This window comes from Heptranchias perlo, chromosome 32 (genome assembly GCF_035084215.1).
Source record: "Heptranchias perlo isolate sHepPer1 chromosome 32, sHepPer1.hap1, whole genome shotgun sequence".
In the NCBI taxonomy this organism is placed as follows: Eukaryota; Metazoa; Chordata; class Chondrichthyes; order Hexanchiformes; family Hexanchidae; genus Heptranchias; species Heptranchias perlo.
The window spans coordinates 13668780-13688222 of NC_090356.1; the positions used below are offsets into that span (position 1 = coordinate 13668780).

Below are 19443 nucleotides of genomic sequence, written 5' to 3' on the forward strand. Positions count from 1 at the left end.
ACACACACAGGAGAGAGAGAGAGAGACAGGCAGACACACACAGGAGAGAGAGAGAGAGACAGGCAGACACACACAGGAGAGAGAGAGACAGACAGGCAGGCACACACAGGAAGGAGAGAGACAGGCAGACACACACAGGAGAGAGAGAGAGAGAGACAGGCAGACACACACAGGAGAGAGAGAGAGAGAGACAGGCAGACACACACAGGAGAGAGAGAGACAGGCAGACACACACAGGAGAGAGAGAGAGACAGGCAGACACACACACACAGGAGAGAGAGACAGGCAGACACACACACAGGAGAGAGAGACAGGCAGACACACACACAGGAGAGAGAGACAGGCAGACACACACAGGAGAGAGAGAGAGAGAGACAGGCACACACAGGAGAGAGAGAGAGAGAGACAGGCAGACACACACAGGAGAGAGAGAGAGACAGGCAGGCACACACAGGAGAGAGAGAGAGACAGGCAGGCACACACAGGAGAGAGAGAGACAGGCAGACACACACAGGAGAGAGAGAGAGAGAGAGAGAGAGAGAGACACACAGGCAGACACACACAGGAGAGAGAGAGAGAGAGAGAGACAGGCAGACACACACAGGAGAGAGAGAGACAGGCAGACACACACAGGAGAGAGAGAGACAGGCAGACACACACAGGAGAGAGAGAGAGACAGGCAGACACACACACAGGAGAGAGAGACAGGCAGACACACACACAGGAGAGAGAGAGAGAGAGACAGGCAGACACACACACAGGAGAGAGAGAGAGAGAGACAGGCAGACACACACACAGGAGAGAGAGAGAGAGAGAGAGACAGGCAGACACACACAGGAGAGAGAGAGACAGGCAGGCACACACAGGAGAGAGAGAGACAGGCAGGCACACACAGGAGAGAGAGAGACAGGCAGGCACACACAGGTGAGAGAGAGACAGGCAGGCACACACAGGTGAGAGAGAGAGAGACAGGCAGACACACACAGGAGAGAGAGAGAGACAGGCAGACACACACACACAGGAGAGAGAGACAGGCAGACACACACACACAGGAGAGAGAGACAGGCAGACACACACACACAGGAGAGAGAGACAGGCAGACACACACACACAGGAGAGAGAGACAGGCAGACACACACACAGGAGAGAGAGAGAGAGACAGGCAGACACACACACAGGAGAGAGAGAGAGAGACAGGCAGACACACACACAGGAGAGAGAGAGAGAGAGAGAGACAGGCAGACACACACACAGGAGAGAGAGAGAGAGAGACAGGCAGACACACACACAGGAGAGAGAGAGAGAGAGAGAGACAGGCAGACACACACAGGAGAGAGAGAGAGAGAGAGACAGGCAGACACACACAGGAGAGAGAGAGACAGGCAGACACACAGGAGAGAGAGAGAGACAGGCAGACACACACAGGAGAGAGAGAGAGAGACAGGCAGACACACACAGGAGAGAGAGAGAGACAGGCAGACACACACAGGAGAGAGAGAGAGAGACAGGCAGACACACACAGGAGAGAGAGAGAGAGACAGGCAGACACACACAGGAGAGAGAGAGAGAGACAGGCAGACACACACAGGAGAGAGAGAGAGAGACAGGCAGACACACACAGGAGAGAGAGAGAGAGACAGGCAGACACACACAGGAGAGAGAGAGAGAGACAGGCAGACACACACAGGAGAGAGAGAGAGAGACAGGCAGACACACACAGGAGAGAGAGAGAGAGACAGGCAGACACACACAGGAGAGAGAGAGAGAGACAGGCAGACACACACAGGAGAGAGAGAGAGAGACAGGCAGACACACACAGGAGAGAGAGAGAGAGACAGGCAGACACAGGAGAGAGAGAGTGAGACAGGCAGACACAGCGAGACACACATACACACAGCTCACTTACGTGTAGTGAATTTCCTGAATTTAAAAGTTTTGCAGATGTCAGGCTTTTTCAGCCGGTCCCTGTGTAGTGCCCAAAGTAGATTTGTGCAAAACACAGGCAAACAGCGACATTACAAACTTGCAATCGGGAACTGAGGAACGTGGGGAGGAATTGGGCAAGGCTTGTTTTGGTGTGTACCCATGGCAAATAGAAGCTCAGTGTTAACAAACCGGACGATTTTCTGTCCCTCAGCGCAGCAACTAGAGAACTCTCACAATTTCACCCTGCGGTTAGTCAAATGGTAGAACCAGCTCCCTAACCCAGGAGCTTCTCCTGGTTTGCAATTATTCTCATTTACACCACGGCCACGCACTTGCATATCGTCGGCAGTGTACAGAAATCTCAGATCAGCTTGTGCAAAATAGAAACAAGACCAAAGGGGCTGCTGGTCCTGAGAGGAGGTACTAGTTTTAAACTGCTGCAGTGACACTCCATTCATTTTGAGCGAGCCCACCATTTCATACGCTGTGTTTACTTAAACATGAAGGTTGTGGTTAGTAACAGCAGTGGGCACACACACACACTCCGGGCGAGAAAGCTTTGTGTTATTGCCGAGAAATCCTCACCATTGAGAGGAACCAACGCCACCCGTTTGCTATAAATAATTTGCTGTAGCAGCAGTTTTGTTTCTCCAGTCAATTCTCTGACAGAGAGTTCACACACCTGCTAGGATTTCAGGAAGTAAAATAGACAATTCCTTGGACAATATATTTCTTTAAAATCATTTTGTATTTCAAATTACAGCAAGATAGTTTACAGTAGAAAAACCATATACACATTGAAGGTCATTCTATTACACTTACCATTGCCAGGAACTGCCATTTCGTATAGGTGAACTTATATTTCCAATGATTCTCATGGTCTCTCTCATCTGCCTGCTTTAAGATTAGGTAATATTGTAATCTACAGTAAAACTTACAGCACTGCTATAGGCAAAAAGAACATTCTTCATTCACCAGGCCTGGCAAAAACAAACAGTCTCCTAACCAGCCAGACAGCTCCTACAATCCAAGACACTTTCTGCTTCTATTATGCGGCAAGCATGTCCATGGAATATTAGCAACAGAAATTACGTTAAAAAATTAAACCAGTCAGCTGAGGAGGTGGAGCCAATTCCGTAAATCAGGTGGTACTATAGTGCGATCATACCAGTAAGATAGCTTCAGCCGACAGAGGCAGCGATTTCACATGTAACAAAGAAAGCAGGAAAGGTTTAACCACTCCTTACTAGGCAGCAGTAGGTTGGAACATGAAAGAAAGCACTTTATCAGAGCAAAGCTATTTTAGAATGTGCTCTAAATTAAAGCAGTATTTTGCTTGTGTCAGTAAAAGCCACAACGAGATAACTATGAGGACTATTACAGCGTTCTGTAAAATTAAACAAACAAGACGAGGGGGAATGAATGGCTCAGATACAGAGTATTTCAGCATTACCCCATTGCAAGTCTCAACAAACCTCCGGGGAAAAGAACACCCCTCCAAACCGTTGTTAAAGTGCAAACGAATAGAGACCCATCACTCTTCCCGTGATGGTACGCTTGCTCTGGACCACCTGAATGTACAGATTACTCTCAGTTTCTGACAGTTTAGCGATGAATGCTGAAAATAATTTAAAAGACCTGTGCTGTACTTCATAACCAAGTAGAACATTTTTCTTCTTTAAAAAATACGAACTATCCTCTGGGTGCTGTGTGTGTGCAACAGTCATAAACCCTAGTGTCTTTGTTGGTCTACCCACAGATATATACTTGTTAGGTAAGGGTATTAAGGAATATGGAACCAAGGAGTTAAGATACAGATCAGCCATGATCTAATTGAATGGTGGTACAGGCCCGAGGGGCTGAATGGCCTACTCCTGTCCCTATGTTCCACAGGCATAATGGAGTAACCCACGGCAGGATGCTAAGTGCATTCTGCCTCTACGTCCAAGGGCCACCATCATGGGGAAGTAGCACTTCAGATGCTAATTTAGTATCTGAATTAACATGGCAAATGGAACAAAAGTTAAAATTATGATCATTATTGAAGTGTCAATGGTTGACCTGGACAGAGATGCTACTGTGCTAATCTTTACACTGAACTTCCAATTGGCTGGAAAACTGTTTTTTGGCCAGATAATAATGCAATCCTTTTTTTTAAAAACTGGCTCCACTTCCAAAATGGAGAGGAACCAGAAAAAAAACACAAACAAGTAAAATCCAGGTAGAAAATAAGTAAAATTAAAGTTTAAAATGAAAATAGAGCAGACAGAATAGAAGATGAGAGTAGGTAAGAGAGTAAGCAGAGGTGGAAGGGGTAATTTTCCGACTCCGCACTCCCTAGAGGGGAGCCTTGCCAGCTGGGAGTGCATATTGGGAATTCTGTCACATGCCATGCATGATTTTCCAACTATTTAAATGAATAGTCCGAAAATTGAGCGTGTCCTAATTTCCCAGTGGGCATGGATATCTGAAGTGCACTTTCATTGGGCAAGGACACCCGAGGCACGCTCCAATTGGGCAAGGACACCCGAGGCACGCTCCAATTGGGCAAGGACACCCGAGGCACGCTCCAATTGGGCAAGGACACCCGAGGCACGCTCCAATTGGGCAAGGATCTTGCCGAGAAACGCTCCAATTGGGCAAGGACACCCGAGGCACGCTCCAATTGGGCAAGGACACCCGAGGCACGCTCCAATTGGGCAAGGACACCCGAGGCACGCTCCAATTGGGCAAGGATCTTGCCGAGAAACGCTCCAATTGGGCAAGGACACCCGAGGCACGCTCCAATTGGGCAAGGACACCCGAGGCACGCTCCAATTGGGCAAGGACACCCGAGGCACGCTCCAATTGGGCAAGGATCTTGCCGAGGCACGCTCCAATTGGGCAAGGATCTTGCCGAGAAACGCTCCAATTGGGCAAGGACACCCGAGGCACGCTCCAATTGGGCAAGGATCTTGCCGAGGCACGCTCCAATTGGGCAAGGATCTTGCCGAGAAACGCTCCAATTGGGCAAGGATCTTGCCGAGAAACGCTCCAATTGGGCAAGGACACCCGAGGCACGCTCCAATTGGGCAAGGACACCCGAGGCACGCTCCAATTGGGCAAGGATCTTGCCGAGAAACGCTCCAATTGGGCAAGGATCTTGCCGAGAACGTAAGGTTGGAAAATTAGCCCTTAAAATATTTACATCTTTTTGTTTATACAAAATTGCGTTTTTAGTACTCTAGTACTTTAGAGCTATTGCAGTAATAAAGCTATTCCTGATGTTTGAGGAGCTGTAGCACTATACCTGCTCTCAGCATAACACCATGTGAGCTGAAACCCGACAGAACCGGTTGGGCCAAAGAGATAGATAGCAGTTCCCCGTTTACAAAGTTCACATAACTCAACAGCTCAAAAATTTATTTCAATTAAATTTTGGAAGCTGGGGGGCAAATCTAGACAAATGAGTAATGCTAGCCAAGAGGCACATGCAAATAATGTACATGGTACGGTAGCGTGAGGAATGGAAACATGGCAGAAGATTCAGACAGGAATAAAAACAGCATAAGCACCTTTGTATTGTGTATGTTTGGAATGTGATATGACAACTGTATTGTATGTATTGTGGCAAATTTTATGAAGAAAGTATAATTTTTGAAAAAAAATAAGCACCTTTGTAGAAAGGAACAGACTTTTAAAGCAAGAGGTATAGGCAGCTCACAAAAATACTGAAATTATCAAATTAGGTGCAAACAGGTGGACAAAAACTGGAGTGAAAATGGTTCGGAATGTTTTGCATAGACCTCCTTCCGTTCTGTAAAAGTCTATAATTCTCTGAGTAGCAGGGGATGAGCTGGCGCTTCATAAGGGAGACAGAAGTTGGCAAAAGGAAATAGGAACATGAAAAAAAAGAGATTTCCATCTAAAACAGCTAGTGTCTGTCGATCGAAGCATTTAAATGGAGCCAGTGAATATCTGATTTAACAGATATAGAATCATAGAATCGTACAGCAGAGGAGATTATTTGGCCCATCGTGCCTGTGACGGCTCTTTGAAAGAGCTATCCAATTAGTCCCACTCCCCTGCTCTTTCCCCATAGCCCTGCATTTATTTTACTTTTCAAGTATTTATCCACTTCCCTTTTGAAAGTTACTATTGAATCCGCTTCCACCACCCTTTCAGGCAGTGTATTCCAGATCATAACAACTCGCTGCGTAAAAAAAATTCTCCTCATCCCCTTGGCTTTTTTTGCCAATTATTTTCAATCTGTGTCCTCTGGTTACTGACCCTCCTGCCAGTGGAAGCAGTTTCTTCCTATCCACTCTATCAACACCCTTCATATTTGATGAAATACTTAGTAGGATACAATTTACTACTAGGACAATGGAAATATCATCGGTGGAATGCAACCAACGAGGATTGAGAAGATTAGACTCTAGGTAATGTTAGATTCGTAACGTTAGATTGGTAATGCTAGGGAGAAACTTCAGAGAACGTGTTACCTGCAGATATTTGGACGCTTAATATTAATTAAGGGCACAGTTCATGGAGGGAGGCATCTGAACAGTGTCTGGTAAAAGAGACAGGCCCAGTGTGATGAATGCCTTCTCATTCCAGGTTATGTGCTTACGTTAAAAATTCCACCACACCATTGCTCTGCTGACCAGTCTAACTAGAAAAAAAATCTGTGCAGTGAAAAGGCAAACTGCAGACACATGTTCTGTTCATATTGAATTATAGGCTTTTGCCCGTGGAAGGACTGAAAGCTTTCAAAGACGAAATATAACACTGTGCAAATTTAGCCAGCTGCTTGCCTTAGAGTCTGTACATTCCATAAACATGAAGGATATTAATTTTATGAATTCAGCCATCTTCCAGGAAATGCAGTGTTTTTTTTGGTTCAGGTTACAAGTCCTTTTGCTTCTTAATCACGTACCTGTTTGTTTAGCGCAGATTGCCGCAATCATGGCTCAAACTTAGAGAATCATAAGAAACTCAACGTTGTTGTAAAACAATTATGCAATAGTTGCTGACCCTCACTAGTGCCATGGTACTTCTCTGCCCAGATATAAAAAATAACAGATACCAGAGAGTGGATTCAAAGCAATAATCTGACTTTGGGGTTTATACGACTGTTTAAACCATTTGAACTTAGGTTTCACAGATTAAGACATCCCCTGAACCCTTCAATGAAATCAGTGGCTTACAATTACTCCCAATTAGCCACTGTTATCCATCAAAGATCTAGGAAGAAGTGAACGGATAGTCAACACACTTAATAACCCAAATCCCGCCTAATAATACTGCAGATCCTGTCAGGGATGAAAATGCTTTTAAACATTTCCTTGTCCATCACAGCACAGATCTTTAAATAGAAGTGCAATATCATGGTGACAAGATAACTTTATAACAAAATTCATATAATAAGCTTCAAAATCAACAACATATCTTTGTGAATTTACAGTAATTTAATCATGGGGTGGAAGTTCAGACAAAATACTCGCAATTTGCTTTAGCAGTTTATTACACTACTTAAACCTCTGTGTATTACTATATAGTTCATGATGGGCTGTCCCTTATCCTCTGTACAATATGTACTGTACAATTTCCCAGTCAGCAGTGGAGATCATTTATCAATCAACCTACAACAATAACAACTTGCTTTTATATAGCGCCTGTAGTGCAGTAAAATGTCCCAAGGAGCTTCACAGGAGCGTTTTCACACAAAATTTGACACTGAGCCACATAAAATATTAGGCGAGGTGACCAAAGACTTGATCAAAGAGGTAGGTTTTAAGGAGTGTCTTAAAAGGAGAGAGAAACAGAGAAGTTTCGGGAGAGAATTCCAGAACTTAGTGCCGAGACAGCTGCAGGCACGGCCGCCAATGGCAGGACGAAGGAAATCGGGGATGCACAAGAGGCCAGAATTGGAGGAATGCAGAATTCTCGGAGGGTTGTCGGGCTGGAGGAGGCAACTGGCAATAACAATTTATCTATTGTGTGAGTGCCCTCATAGCAGCAACAAATCCCACCGACAGCTGGCATGCAAAATGATAAAAGAAACAGAAAACTCAACATAAAACTGATGAACTCTCTTGTTGACAACAGAGTTCGATAGGTGACATAATGCGGTGGGGTTTCAACATGCTGCACTATGGAGTTTGGGAAGGTTTAACTGGTAATTCCCCACGTGGTGAGTCACCAATCTCAACAGTGCTCTTCCAGGGCAGAAGGAAAACAACAGGGCAATTATAACTTTTCTTCCCGATTCCAACAACCCCCAGCTCTGTGCAATTTGTAATATTGAGTTTCTCAAAGAAATAGAGTTATATTAAGGAACAAGAAAACCCATAGACATTTTATCTGCATAATTACTTAAAGAAATGCTTTTAAAGAGATGGCCTGTTGTTAACAGAGCACAAGCATTAACTGTTGTGTCACAAACACTGACAAAGTGTGCCATATCACTTCAGAAAAACACTCCACTATTAAGTTTCTGGTAGAATTCTAAAGTCATGGAATCTAGTTCACAAGAAGGGAGCAGAACAGAGTTTAGATTTACCTCATTTACAAAGAGCAAGCATATAGGAACATAAGAACAGGAGTAGGCCATTCAGCCCCTCGTGCCTGCTCCGCCAATTGATAAGATCATGGTATAGACTGCTCAGGGAGGCAGTGTAAATTGTTGGCAAATTCAAGAAGGAGCCGGATAGAAATTTGGCAGAGAAACAAACTGAAGGGAGTGAAAGATCAAGTAATGTGTTTTTAAAAAAATCTTTGAGACCAGCAATGAATGGATGGATTCTGTGCGGAGCCTTTATTTACACAGTACTGCAATGCTATTTCTACATTTTAAAAAATTTGTTCATGGGATGTGGGTATTGCTGGCAAGGCCAGCATTTATTGCCCATCCCTAATTGCCCTTGAGAAGGTGGTGGTGAGCAGCCTTCTTGAACTGTTGCAGTCTGTGCGGTAAAGTTCTCCCACAGTGCTGTTAGGCAAGGAGTTCCAGGATTTTGACCCAGCGACGATATATTTCCAAGTCGGGATGGTGTGTGACTTGGAGGGGAATGTGCAGGTGGTGTTGTTCCCATGTGTCTGCTGCCCTTGTCCTTCTAGGTGGTAGAGGTTTTGGGTTTGGGAGGTGCTGTTGGAGAAGCCTTGGTGAGTTGCTGCAGTGCATCCTGTGGATGTTACACACTGCAGCCACAGTACGCCGGTGGTGAAGGGAGTGAATGTTTAGGATGGTGGATGGGGTGCCAATCAAGCGAGCTGCTTTGTCCTGGATGGTGTCGAGCTTCTGGAGTGTTGTTGGAGCTGCACTCATCCAGGCAAGTGGAGAGTATTCCATCACACTCCTGACTTGTGCCTTGTAGATGCTGGAAATGCTTTCTCGCCGCAGAATACCCAGCCTCTGACCTGCTCTTCTAGCCACAGTATTTATATGGCTGGTCGAGTTAAGTTTCTGGTCAATAGTGACCTCCAGGATATTGATGGTAGGGGATTCGGTGATGGTAATGCCGTTGAATGTCAAGGGGACGTGGTTACACTCTCTCTTGTTGGAGATGGTCATTGCCTGGCACTTGTCTGGCATGAATTGACACCTGCCATTAAACTATTGAATTGTGTTAATGAGCAGAAGATGTTATTGTGGTTTTAATTTCCCCAAGCGGGAACCTGCTGCGTCATTTCCTGAAAGGTTAACAAGGCCTTTATTTTAGAAACTAAATTAACACATGCTTAAGAACAGGAGGGAAATTCAAAAAACTGAAAAACGACTGAATTTCCACCTAATTTTAACACATTTCTCCATGATTACTCCCAATTCAAAATACAAACAATAGTGTTTTAGACAGTGTTTTGCAAAGCGCTGTTCAGAACAGGGTCACACAGCAGTGAAGTATATATTAAAAAATGAGCCTGAATCCGACAGGTTTTTACATGGGGTCGGAAGTGTTTAAATTGCTGATGGAAAGATCATGCAATGATCACCAGAGCTGCACAACTGCAACTCCTAACCACAAGTCCAGTGCAGAACTGGAAGAAGTTGGTGAATTAAGATCTAGCTCCAGGTGCTGCAAGCCTCATCCCACTCCTTACTGTGATCAACAATAAATCTGCTCACATGTATAAACAAGCCACAGTTAATGATCAGCAGACAGGCATGTGGGAATCATTACATAACATTAAGTTGCTGATTAAATTAAACTAGGTTACAGTGTACAAGTTCAATATTCAAGTTAGTTTGATCCATTTTGGGTCACAGGGTGTTTGGTTGACTGTTTGATAGAAACAGAGATCCAGCAGCAAAGAACCTACTGAGCAAACTGCGAATCAGCAATATCAGAGTAAAATAAACACTAGTAAAATGAGTACAACCAGAGGAGAGAAAAATGTACATTTCAAATCAGATATAAACCCAGGAAGATCCCTTTATTTCCAGGAAGATGGTAAAGAGGTCTTTAAAATGCACAAGTTTTTAACCAACCTACATGTTGATCTCCCAGCTGCAGTAATTCCCAATTCCTTGTGCTGTGTACATTTCAACTAGAGTTCAGGTTTTGTTTCCTCAACTTACCTCAGTTCTTGTGGAGGATTGGATCTGGCTAAGGCTGTAGTATGCATTGTTTTTCTCTTTCCACTATGTCTCAGATGGCCCCAGAGGTCAGCAATCACAGATGTATTCAGTGCTTCAGTGCAACTCATTACTTCACTGACAGCGAAGAGTGCTGGTTAAATAACTTTTGAGATACTTCCTCATTAAGAAATGCAAGACCTTTCACAGCTTGTTAGTCAGGAGAAAAAGTCCCAATGTGCAACAAGTGCTGGGAATTGATTCCAGGAAGATAAGTAGTCCCAACATGGAACACTGTTGATGAAAGCAACACTGGGATCAGAGAGATTTGATTCATGTGAATAGAGGAACACAATGAACTGGGTGGAAGGACATCGGTTTTGTGGGAAAAATAAATCTACTTGGCAGTATATTGGAGTACCAACAGATGTCGCTTTAGAGTGGTGGGAGTCACCTCAATTTTTGTCCATCAAAGTTCCTTATCTCAACTATGAGAGACAGAGTAGAGAGATAGAGAGGAAAAAAAGAGAAAGGGAGACAGAGACAGAGACTGAAAGACAGGAGGAGACAGAGGGAAAAGGGGGAGAAAGGGGAAAAAAAAGAGACTCTGAAGCAGAGCAAGACAGACAGAGACTGACAGAGACAGACAGAGAGCCTGCGCGCGCAGGCAGACAGACACAGCGACAGGCAGACAGACACCCTTGTGCTACAGTCTCACACTTTTGAGTCATATTGTTGAGAGCATGAGAGCAGATCACCTGCCACCTTGACCATACCCAATGTGTGGCTGGGAGACAAAAGAGAAGCTTCATCTGCTTAAAACAAACATTTCTCAGCATTGCCTGATTGTGCAAAGAACTGCCTGTTCGCAACTACAAACTTCACAATATTCTCTTAAGTATTGATTGAAAAAAATAACATCTCAGAAACAATGGGGTATTTGTCTTCTACAAGATGCATCTGAGTCAGTCAGCAATGGGAACAAACAAGTAGGCTATCTGAAAATGTGCCCACAAGCATGATGCACAGTGTCCCCAGCTGCAAATTTGAATAGAAGTTCAGAGAAATGTTTAGATTGAGAACAAAAACCAAGAGAGAATCAAGCTTACATTATTTACATTTTGTTTTTCTTGTAAGTGCCCTGCAAAAAAAAATGAATGCACAGGAACATGAAAACATTTAAATATATTTTTAGAACACTTAATAAAAATCTGAATAATTTCATGGAAGAAATGAAATCAGACACTATAATCTTTTCCCTTGTAAAATCCACCAGTCAAAAATTACTAGAAATTCCTGTATTGGAATATTTTGTATGATATGCTGGAAATCTCAGTCCAAGCGTTGTACTGTTGATATCCAGTAGCTTTTGAAAGCTGCTAATTCTTGCCTTCTGCCAAGAATTGCTACTGGTCTCTCACAGTCCTCTGAAAAACATTCATAATGGATGGTGCCAAAGAGTAGAATCCATTGGCACACTAACACCTGCTGAGCAAGTTAACTGCCTTGAGGTACCTGTGTAAGAACAGCATGCAAAAATTAGAAAACTTTCGGTAAACCAAGTGACGCAACTGAAAAATAAGAAAGAGACGGTGTTGAAAAGTTAATGGCGAGGGCACGATAATCCAAAAGGCCCAGTCCTTCCAACGGAAAATAAATTGTATGTCTCCAGGAAGGCGGGTTGAATTTAGCATTAAATTCACTCCAATCCTAAACGAACTTACTGCAGTAAAACCCTAAAATTCTGGAAATACTCAAGGATCGGCCTGCATCTGTGAAGAGGAAAGGCAAGTTATGACATTTTGGGATGTGTGCCCTTCACGGAGCTCACCCAAAGTATTGTAACTTGTCTTCACTCTTTCCAGACACTGACTGACCTGCTGTGTGTTCCAGCAGTATTTCCTTTTTATTTTAATAAAACACTGTTTTGGTTGCTTTCTTTGGCAAATATATTCGGTAGATTGCGAATATTAAAAAGAGACAGAATTCCACAGGTTAAAGGAGTCTCCGTTTATGTTTAGTGTCCTAAACCAGGGTGCATTAGATATATATTATGCAATTTAACCCCGTGGATCACAAACAGTGAGTAAACAATGCTCATTACAAAATTATCCACTTTTCGGCTGCCATGATTTGAAATACAATTGCCCGTAGATGACCGTCATCCTTTTTCATACAAATGTATACTCTGGGTAGATTACCGAACAGAAAAACCACAAATGAGTCAGGTGCCTCTTCATAACAGAGAGCAATCTGTTCAGTCTTGCTTCAAATTGAGTTGGACACTGTTGGGCAAGGTTTCATCATCTTTCCCCATCACAAACCGGAAGAAGCAGATTGTCGCCCGATTTAAGAGCACCAACACGGAGCCTGCAGCTCAGGGGGTGCCTCCGACACCTCGGGTAATTTAACCCGATAGGCACACCACATATCGGGAGGTTTCGAAGCTCCTTGCCTGTAAACCACAGCCTGCAATTGCACTTCAGCCCACCTCCAATATTAGGACAAAAGCAAAATGCTGCGGATGCTGGAAATCTGAAATAAAAACAGAAAATGCTGGAAAACACTCAGCAGCTCAGGCAGCATCTGTGGAGAGAGAAACAGATTTCATGTTTCAGGTCTGAGGCGAGGTCATCGACCTGACACGTTAACTCTGTTTCTCAGATGCTGCCTGACCTGCTGAGTGTTTTCCAGCATTTTCTGTTTTCATTTCCAATGTTAGGCATTGCCTAAAATTGTGGATTCAGCTCATGTCATGTACTGACAGCGTAGTTTAGACCTCCCTCGTCATAACCCAGTCAGGGGTGGAGATTGATATGGAGGCCTGAACATCTCTAAGCTTGTGTAGATAATGGGGAGAAAGAACGCTCCGACAAGATATAGCATAACGAAAGTTTTCAGCGTAATCTAATCTGCTGTGGAATGTGTTACACCTGACCAGTTCTCCATGGAGGAGTTAATGCTGGCGCCAAAGATGAGTCTTGCAATAATCTGTAGTGAAAAGTGCACGAGACGAGCGTGATGGTTCCATCTGGTCCTGGTCAAACAAAAAAAAGTGAAATACTGCAAATCTGAAACAAAAGCAGATAAAGCTGAGAACAGAATCCGAAAAAGGTGGTGGGAGAAACGAGAGACAAATATTTTTTCTCTTCCAGTCCCCTTCCTCGGATTCTATTAGTGTGTTTGTGCATTTCTTATTTTTCAGTTCTGAAGAAGGGACAATGCCTGAAACACCGACTGCCTGCCCTGTGTTTCCAGCGTCTTCAGTTTTTGTTTCTTTTCAAAATCATCTCTGCTTCAATGAAATGGCAGTGTCTTAGAAATGCTTTCCCCTATACTGCTGAAAATTGGCACAGATTCTGCAATCAGTGAGGATGTAAGTACAATTCGGGCTCACTCCCAAGTACTTTCATCTTGTTCTTGCAGCAAAAGGCAGTGATCCGAAACCTACTCTAATGTATAGGATAAGGGCTGTAGCGTAGACAGTTACGGCACAGGAGACGGGCCATTCGGCCCATCGTGTCTATGCCGGCCGAAAAAGAGCTATCTAGCTTAATTCCACTTTCCAGCACTTTCCAGGGTCCGTAGCCCTGTGGGTTACGGCACTTCAAGTGTTCATCCAAGTACTTTTTAAAATGAGTTGAGGGTTTCTGCCTCCATCACCCTTTCAGGCAGTGAGTTCCAGACCCCCACCATCCTCTGGGTGAAAAAATTTCTCCTCTGCTCTCCTCTAATCCTTCTACCAATTACTTTAAATCTATGCCCCCGGTCACTGACCCTTCTGCTAAGGGAAATAGATCCTCCCTATCCACTCTATCTAGTCCCATCATAATTTTATATACTTCAATTAAATCTCCCTTCACCCTCCTTTGTTCCAAAGTAAACAAAACCTGCCTAGCCAATCTTTTCTCATAGCTAAAATTCTCCAGCCCTGGCAACATCCTCGGAATTCTCCTCTGTACCCTCTCTAATGCAATCACATCTTTCCTGTAATGTGGTGACTAGAACTATACACAATATTCAAGCTATAGCTAGGGTTGCCAATCCTACAGGAGTCTGCAGGAATTGAAGATTAATCTCAAGGACAGTCCTGCAAGCAACCCGTGAGAAAAATCATAGGGGCATTAAAAAAAGGTGTTATTTCATTATCTTTAAACACTTTCGTTTATTAGATATAAAAATATTGGAGTTTTTTTTTATTCGTTCTGGGATGTGGGCATCGCTGGCAAGGTCAGCATTTATTGCCCATCCCTAACTGCCCTTGAAAAGGTGGTGGTGAGCCGCCTTCTTGAACCGCTGCAGTCCGTGTGGTGAAGATTCTCCCACAGTGCTGTTAGGAAGGGAGTTCCAGGATTTTGACCCAGCGACGATGAAGGAACGGCGAAATATTTCTAAGTCGGGATGGTGTGTGACTTGGAGGAGAACGCGCAGGTAGTGTTGTTCTCATGTGCCTGCTGCTCTTGTCCTTCTAGGTGGTAGAGGTCGCGGGTTTGGGAGGTGCTGTCAAAGAAGCCTTGGCGAGTTGCTGCAATGCATCCTGTGGATGGTACACACTGCAGCCGCAGTGCGCCAGTGGTGAATGTTTAGGGTGGTGGATGGGGTGCCAATCAAGCGGGCTGCTTTGTCCTGGATGGTGTCGAGCTTCTTGGGTGTTGTTGGAGCTGCACTCATCCAAGCAAGTGGAGAGTATTTCATCACACTCCTGACTTGTGCCTTGTCGATGGTGGAAAGGCTTTGGGGAGCCAGGAGATGAGTCACTCGCCGCAGAATACCCAGCCTCTGACCTGCTCTTGTAGCCACAGTATTTATATGGCTGGTCCAGTTAAGTTTCTGGTCAATGGTGACCCCCAGGATGTTGGGGGATTCGGTGATGGTAATGCTGTTGAATGCCAAGGGGAGGTGGTTAGACATTCTTGTTGGAGATGGTCATTGCCTGGCACTTGTCTGGCGCGAATGTTACTTGCCACTTATGAGCCCAAGCCTGGATGTTGTCCAGGTCTTGCTGAACGCGGGCTCGGACTGCTTCATTATTTGAGGGGTTGCGAATGGAACTGAACACTGTGCAATCATCAGCGTACATCCCCATTTCTGACCTTATGGTGGAGGGAAGGTCGTTGATGAAGCAGCTGAAGATGGTTGGACTTAACTGGACCAGCCATATAAATACTGTGGCTACAAGAGCAGGTCAGAGGCTGGGTATTCTGCGGCGAGTGACTCACCTCCTGACTCCCCAAAGCCTTTCCATCATCTACAAGGCACAAGTCAGGAGTGTGATGGAATACTCTCCACTTGCCTGGATGAGTGCAGCTCCAACAACACCCAAAAAGCTCGACACCATCCAGGACAAAGCAGCCCGCTTGATTGGCACCCCATCCACCACCCTAAACATTCACTCCCTTCACCACCAGCGCACAGTGGCTACAGTGTGTACCATCCACAGGATGCACTGCAGCAACTCGCCAAGGCTTCTTCGATAGCACCTCCCAAACCCGCGACCTCTGCAACCGAGAAGGACAAGAGCAGCAGGCACATGAGAACAACACTACCTGCACGTTCCCTTCCAAGTCACACACCATCCCGACTTGGAAATATATCGCCGTTCCTTCATCGTTGCTGGGTCAAAATCCTGGAACTACCTTCCTAACAGCACTGTGGGAGAACCTTCACCACACGGACTGCAGCGGTTCAAGAAGGCGGCTCACCACCACCTTCTCAAGGGCAATTTGGGATGGGCGATAAATGCTGGCCTTGCCGGAGACGCCCACATCCCATGAACGAATAAAAAAGAATAGACTACTTGGCCCATCAAGCTCATTCATCCCACAGTCATTTCTCCAGCTCACTTACTTAATCTCACCAATTTGTAGCTCAACATTTTCCAGTTCCACCATAATGACCACTTTGTACGAGTTTACTTATTTGGACACTGTTGGACTGGGTGAGGAAGGGGGAGGAGGTTAAACTGGTTTTAAGGAAGTTTCCTCATGTCGCCTCTTGTTCTTTTGCTGATCACCTTAAATCTGTGTCCTCTGGTTACTAACCCTTCTGCCACTGGAGACAGTTTCTCCGGTTTTGACAGAGTAAATAAGATCATGATTTTGAACACCTCTATTATTCAAACAACAACTACAACCAATGTATTTATATAGCGCCTTTAAAGTAGTAAAATGTCGCAAGGCACTTCGCAGGAGCATTATCAAATAAAATTTGACACCGAGCTACACACGGAGATATTAGGTGACCAAAAGCTGGGTCAAAGAGGTAGGTTTTAAGGAGCATCTTAAAGGAGGAGGAGAGAGAGGTAGAGAGGCGGAGCGGTTTAGGGAGGGAATTCCAGAGCTTAGGGCCTAGACAGCTGAAGGCACGGCCGCCAATGGTGCAGCAATGAAAATCAGTGATGCCGAAGAGGCCATCACAACTGCATGCCAGCAAGTTTAGCCAAAAACCTATGGAAAAATTTAAATTCCCTTTAAATACGAACATGAAAAACCCGATTAATGTGAGGTTTCGATTAAAGAGGAAGGGCGTGTAAGGATTTTGAACATGACCCAATGTCCAAAATTCCTACAAGAGTAACTTGTGAAAAATGTGTGACTCAATTCAAATTAATTCACAAACATTATGCAACCTGCAGACAATGTATTTTCAGATAACACTAATAAGTTTAATAATGGAAAGAAAGAGACTGAGTGAAATAGACAGGTCAGGCAGCATCAATATTTCAGTAAACACCTCTGGTCAGAACAATCAGTGTAATGAGCACTCAGTTCTAATGCAGGTTCCTTACCCAAAATGTTAACTTGTCTTTTCTCTCTTCAGGTGCTAAGGACTTGCTGGTTAAATCCAGATTTTTTTGTTTTCGTTACATATTTCTAGAATTTTGAGTTTTTTGGTCTATAAAATTTATGAAAAACTTCTGAAATCACAAGGGAAAAAAAAATTGTTACCCCCCTAGCAAAAATTGGTATGTTACTTTGTACACACTCACCTGTTGTGCAAGTCATTACTTTTCCCTACAGTTGCCCCCATGCTGCCAATATCCTTTTTCTTTGGTTTGCTCCAGTGTTTCGAGTGAGCACCTACTTCCTACTAGCCCAATTTCAGTGCTGCAACCTCCACTTCTGCAAACAGAACATTTGCTCAAAATACTTTTTTTTTTAGTTCCCCCTCCTAATACAAATAGTGGGCAGTACATGGCAGTGTTCATAACCAAAGCATGGGTTTGTCCCGCACCTCGCCTATTGTGTCTATATATGGCTTGATTACAGTATTTCCTACTTAGTTGGTATTATCTGCAGGTCGTAACTTTCTGTTTTACAATGCTATACCGTGCAATGATGAAGAAAGCAAAGGGTGTCAGTAAACTGGGCTTCTAATCAATTGATACTGTAAAGCAAGTCTAATTTGTACCCACTCTTCCTCTCTACAATAATCTATCCACAGGAACCCGATAAAAGCAGAATTTTTTGAACTGTTTTCCAAGCCATAAAGTTGCAACTGCATTTCTTTCTTGGAAGGGTCTGATTGTGATTGAGGGAGTATGAGATGTAGACATACAGGTTTACCAGCATTTCCACTGGTAAACCCAGGAAACAGTGAACTGGGAGTAGGCTTATGGGGATCTCTAATCTTGTACTGATCTTTCTTCAGATCATAGACCAATAGGGCTGTATGCATAAGCGGTTGCAGTATATATAGACCTAGATGTCCATAGTTCCTCTACCTTTCACTAGTTCCAACTATGGAGACAGGCTGGGGTGTGCGGTGGTTAAGACTCCCACAGTTCACTACAAGTAGAAAGTCATCATAACACTTGGCATGTCGCTGCCCATCCACCCATCAAGCATTTTTAGTACAGTGGATCCTTTGTCTACAACTAGAAAAAGATTGTAAAGGTTTTCCACCATGAGATCAGTAACGTTTGAAAGTGGCTGTTTACTTTTTGTTCCAGTGATCCAAACACCACAGGAAGCACCTCTAAAGTTCTCTTTGGCAGCTGATATTTCCTTTGCAACATCAGAAAGGGTTTAATCTGTCTTTGTTCAATTACCTACTGGATTGCCCTGTCTATTGTCCTACCGACTATTAAATCTGTTCTCTGGTCACTTACAAAAGAGCTTCCCCCGAATAGAGAGGCTGGTGATGGATAGCACCTAGATGGTGCCATACAATAACAAAAAGAATTTGCATTTGGAGGGAATGAACAGAAGAGAGAATAAATTTATTTGTAGCCCTGTAACTGAAGGATTGTTACCAGTACTTTGAAGTGTCACATGGTAATCCCAGCTTCCTATTTAATATAGGGTTTGATTTTGCTGTAGGCAAGTTAGTTGGAAGTTGACTGTCTATTAATAATGATGTGGAGTTCCCCCTCCTTCCACACCGTTCACCTGAGGAAGGAGGTAGCCTCCGAAAGCTTGTGAATTTAAAATAAAATTGCTGGACTATAACTTGGTGTTGTAAAATTGTTTACAATTGTCTATTAATAATGCAGCACATCCTCAATAGACATCGCAGCCCATCTGCTCAGAATGACAGCATCTACATTCTTGGAACGTCGCTCAAATGTAAATGAACAGGTCATCAAGCAAAGAAAAAAAAAATCAAGGCACAGCATATTTATAGTTTCTGATTTTATATAAAAATATTTAAGGGGTCATTTTGCAAGGCTCTGTTCATGGTGCAGAGTCTCACTAATGGCAAGGATAGGTCAGAAAATCAAGCTCACCGTTGGCGAGACTTCACACCAGAACCATGCGACATTATTGATAATATTTTCCACAGTATACAATAGGAGCTTTCTAAAGTCATTGGTGTCAGCCTTAGTTCGAGGGTAGCACTCTCACCTGAGTCAGAAGGTCATGGTTCAAGCTGTTAAACCGAGGCTCTGTTTGCCTGCTTAGATGGATGTAAAAGATCCCATGGCACTATTTGAAGAGCAAGGGAGCTCTCCCCCAGTG

General features: G+C 44.0%; 1 protein-coding gene across 4 annotated transcripts in view; it reads right to left on the reverse strand.

The window, feature by feature from the left end:
* The window catches only part of LOC137301045 (NAD kinase-like), an 85244-nt gene that overhangs the window by 29509 nt on the left and 36292 nt on the right, over window positions 1-19443 (reverse strand). Inside the window, exon 1 of one of the 4 annotated variants that reach the window (XM_067970425.1) lies at window positions 2749-2978. The exons of the other annotated variants lie outside the window; for them this stretch is intronic. Within the exon in view, the coding sequence (XP_067826526.1) occupies window positions 2749-2816 (68 nt within the window). The 5' untranslated portion in view covers window positions 2817-2978. Of the gene's footprint in view, window positions 1-2748; window positions 2979-19443 lie in introns of those variants that run through there. 4 annotated transcript variants of the gene reach the window in all.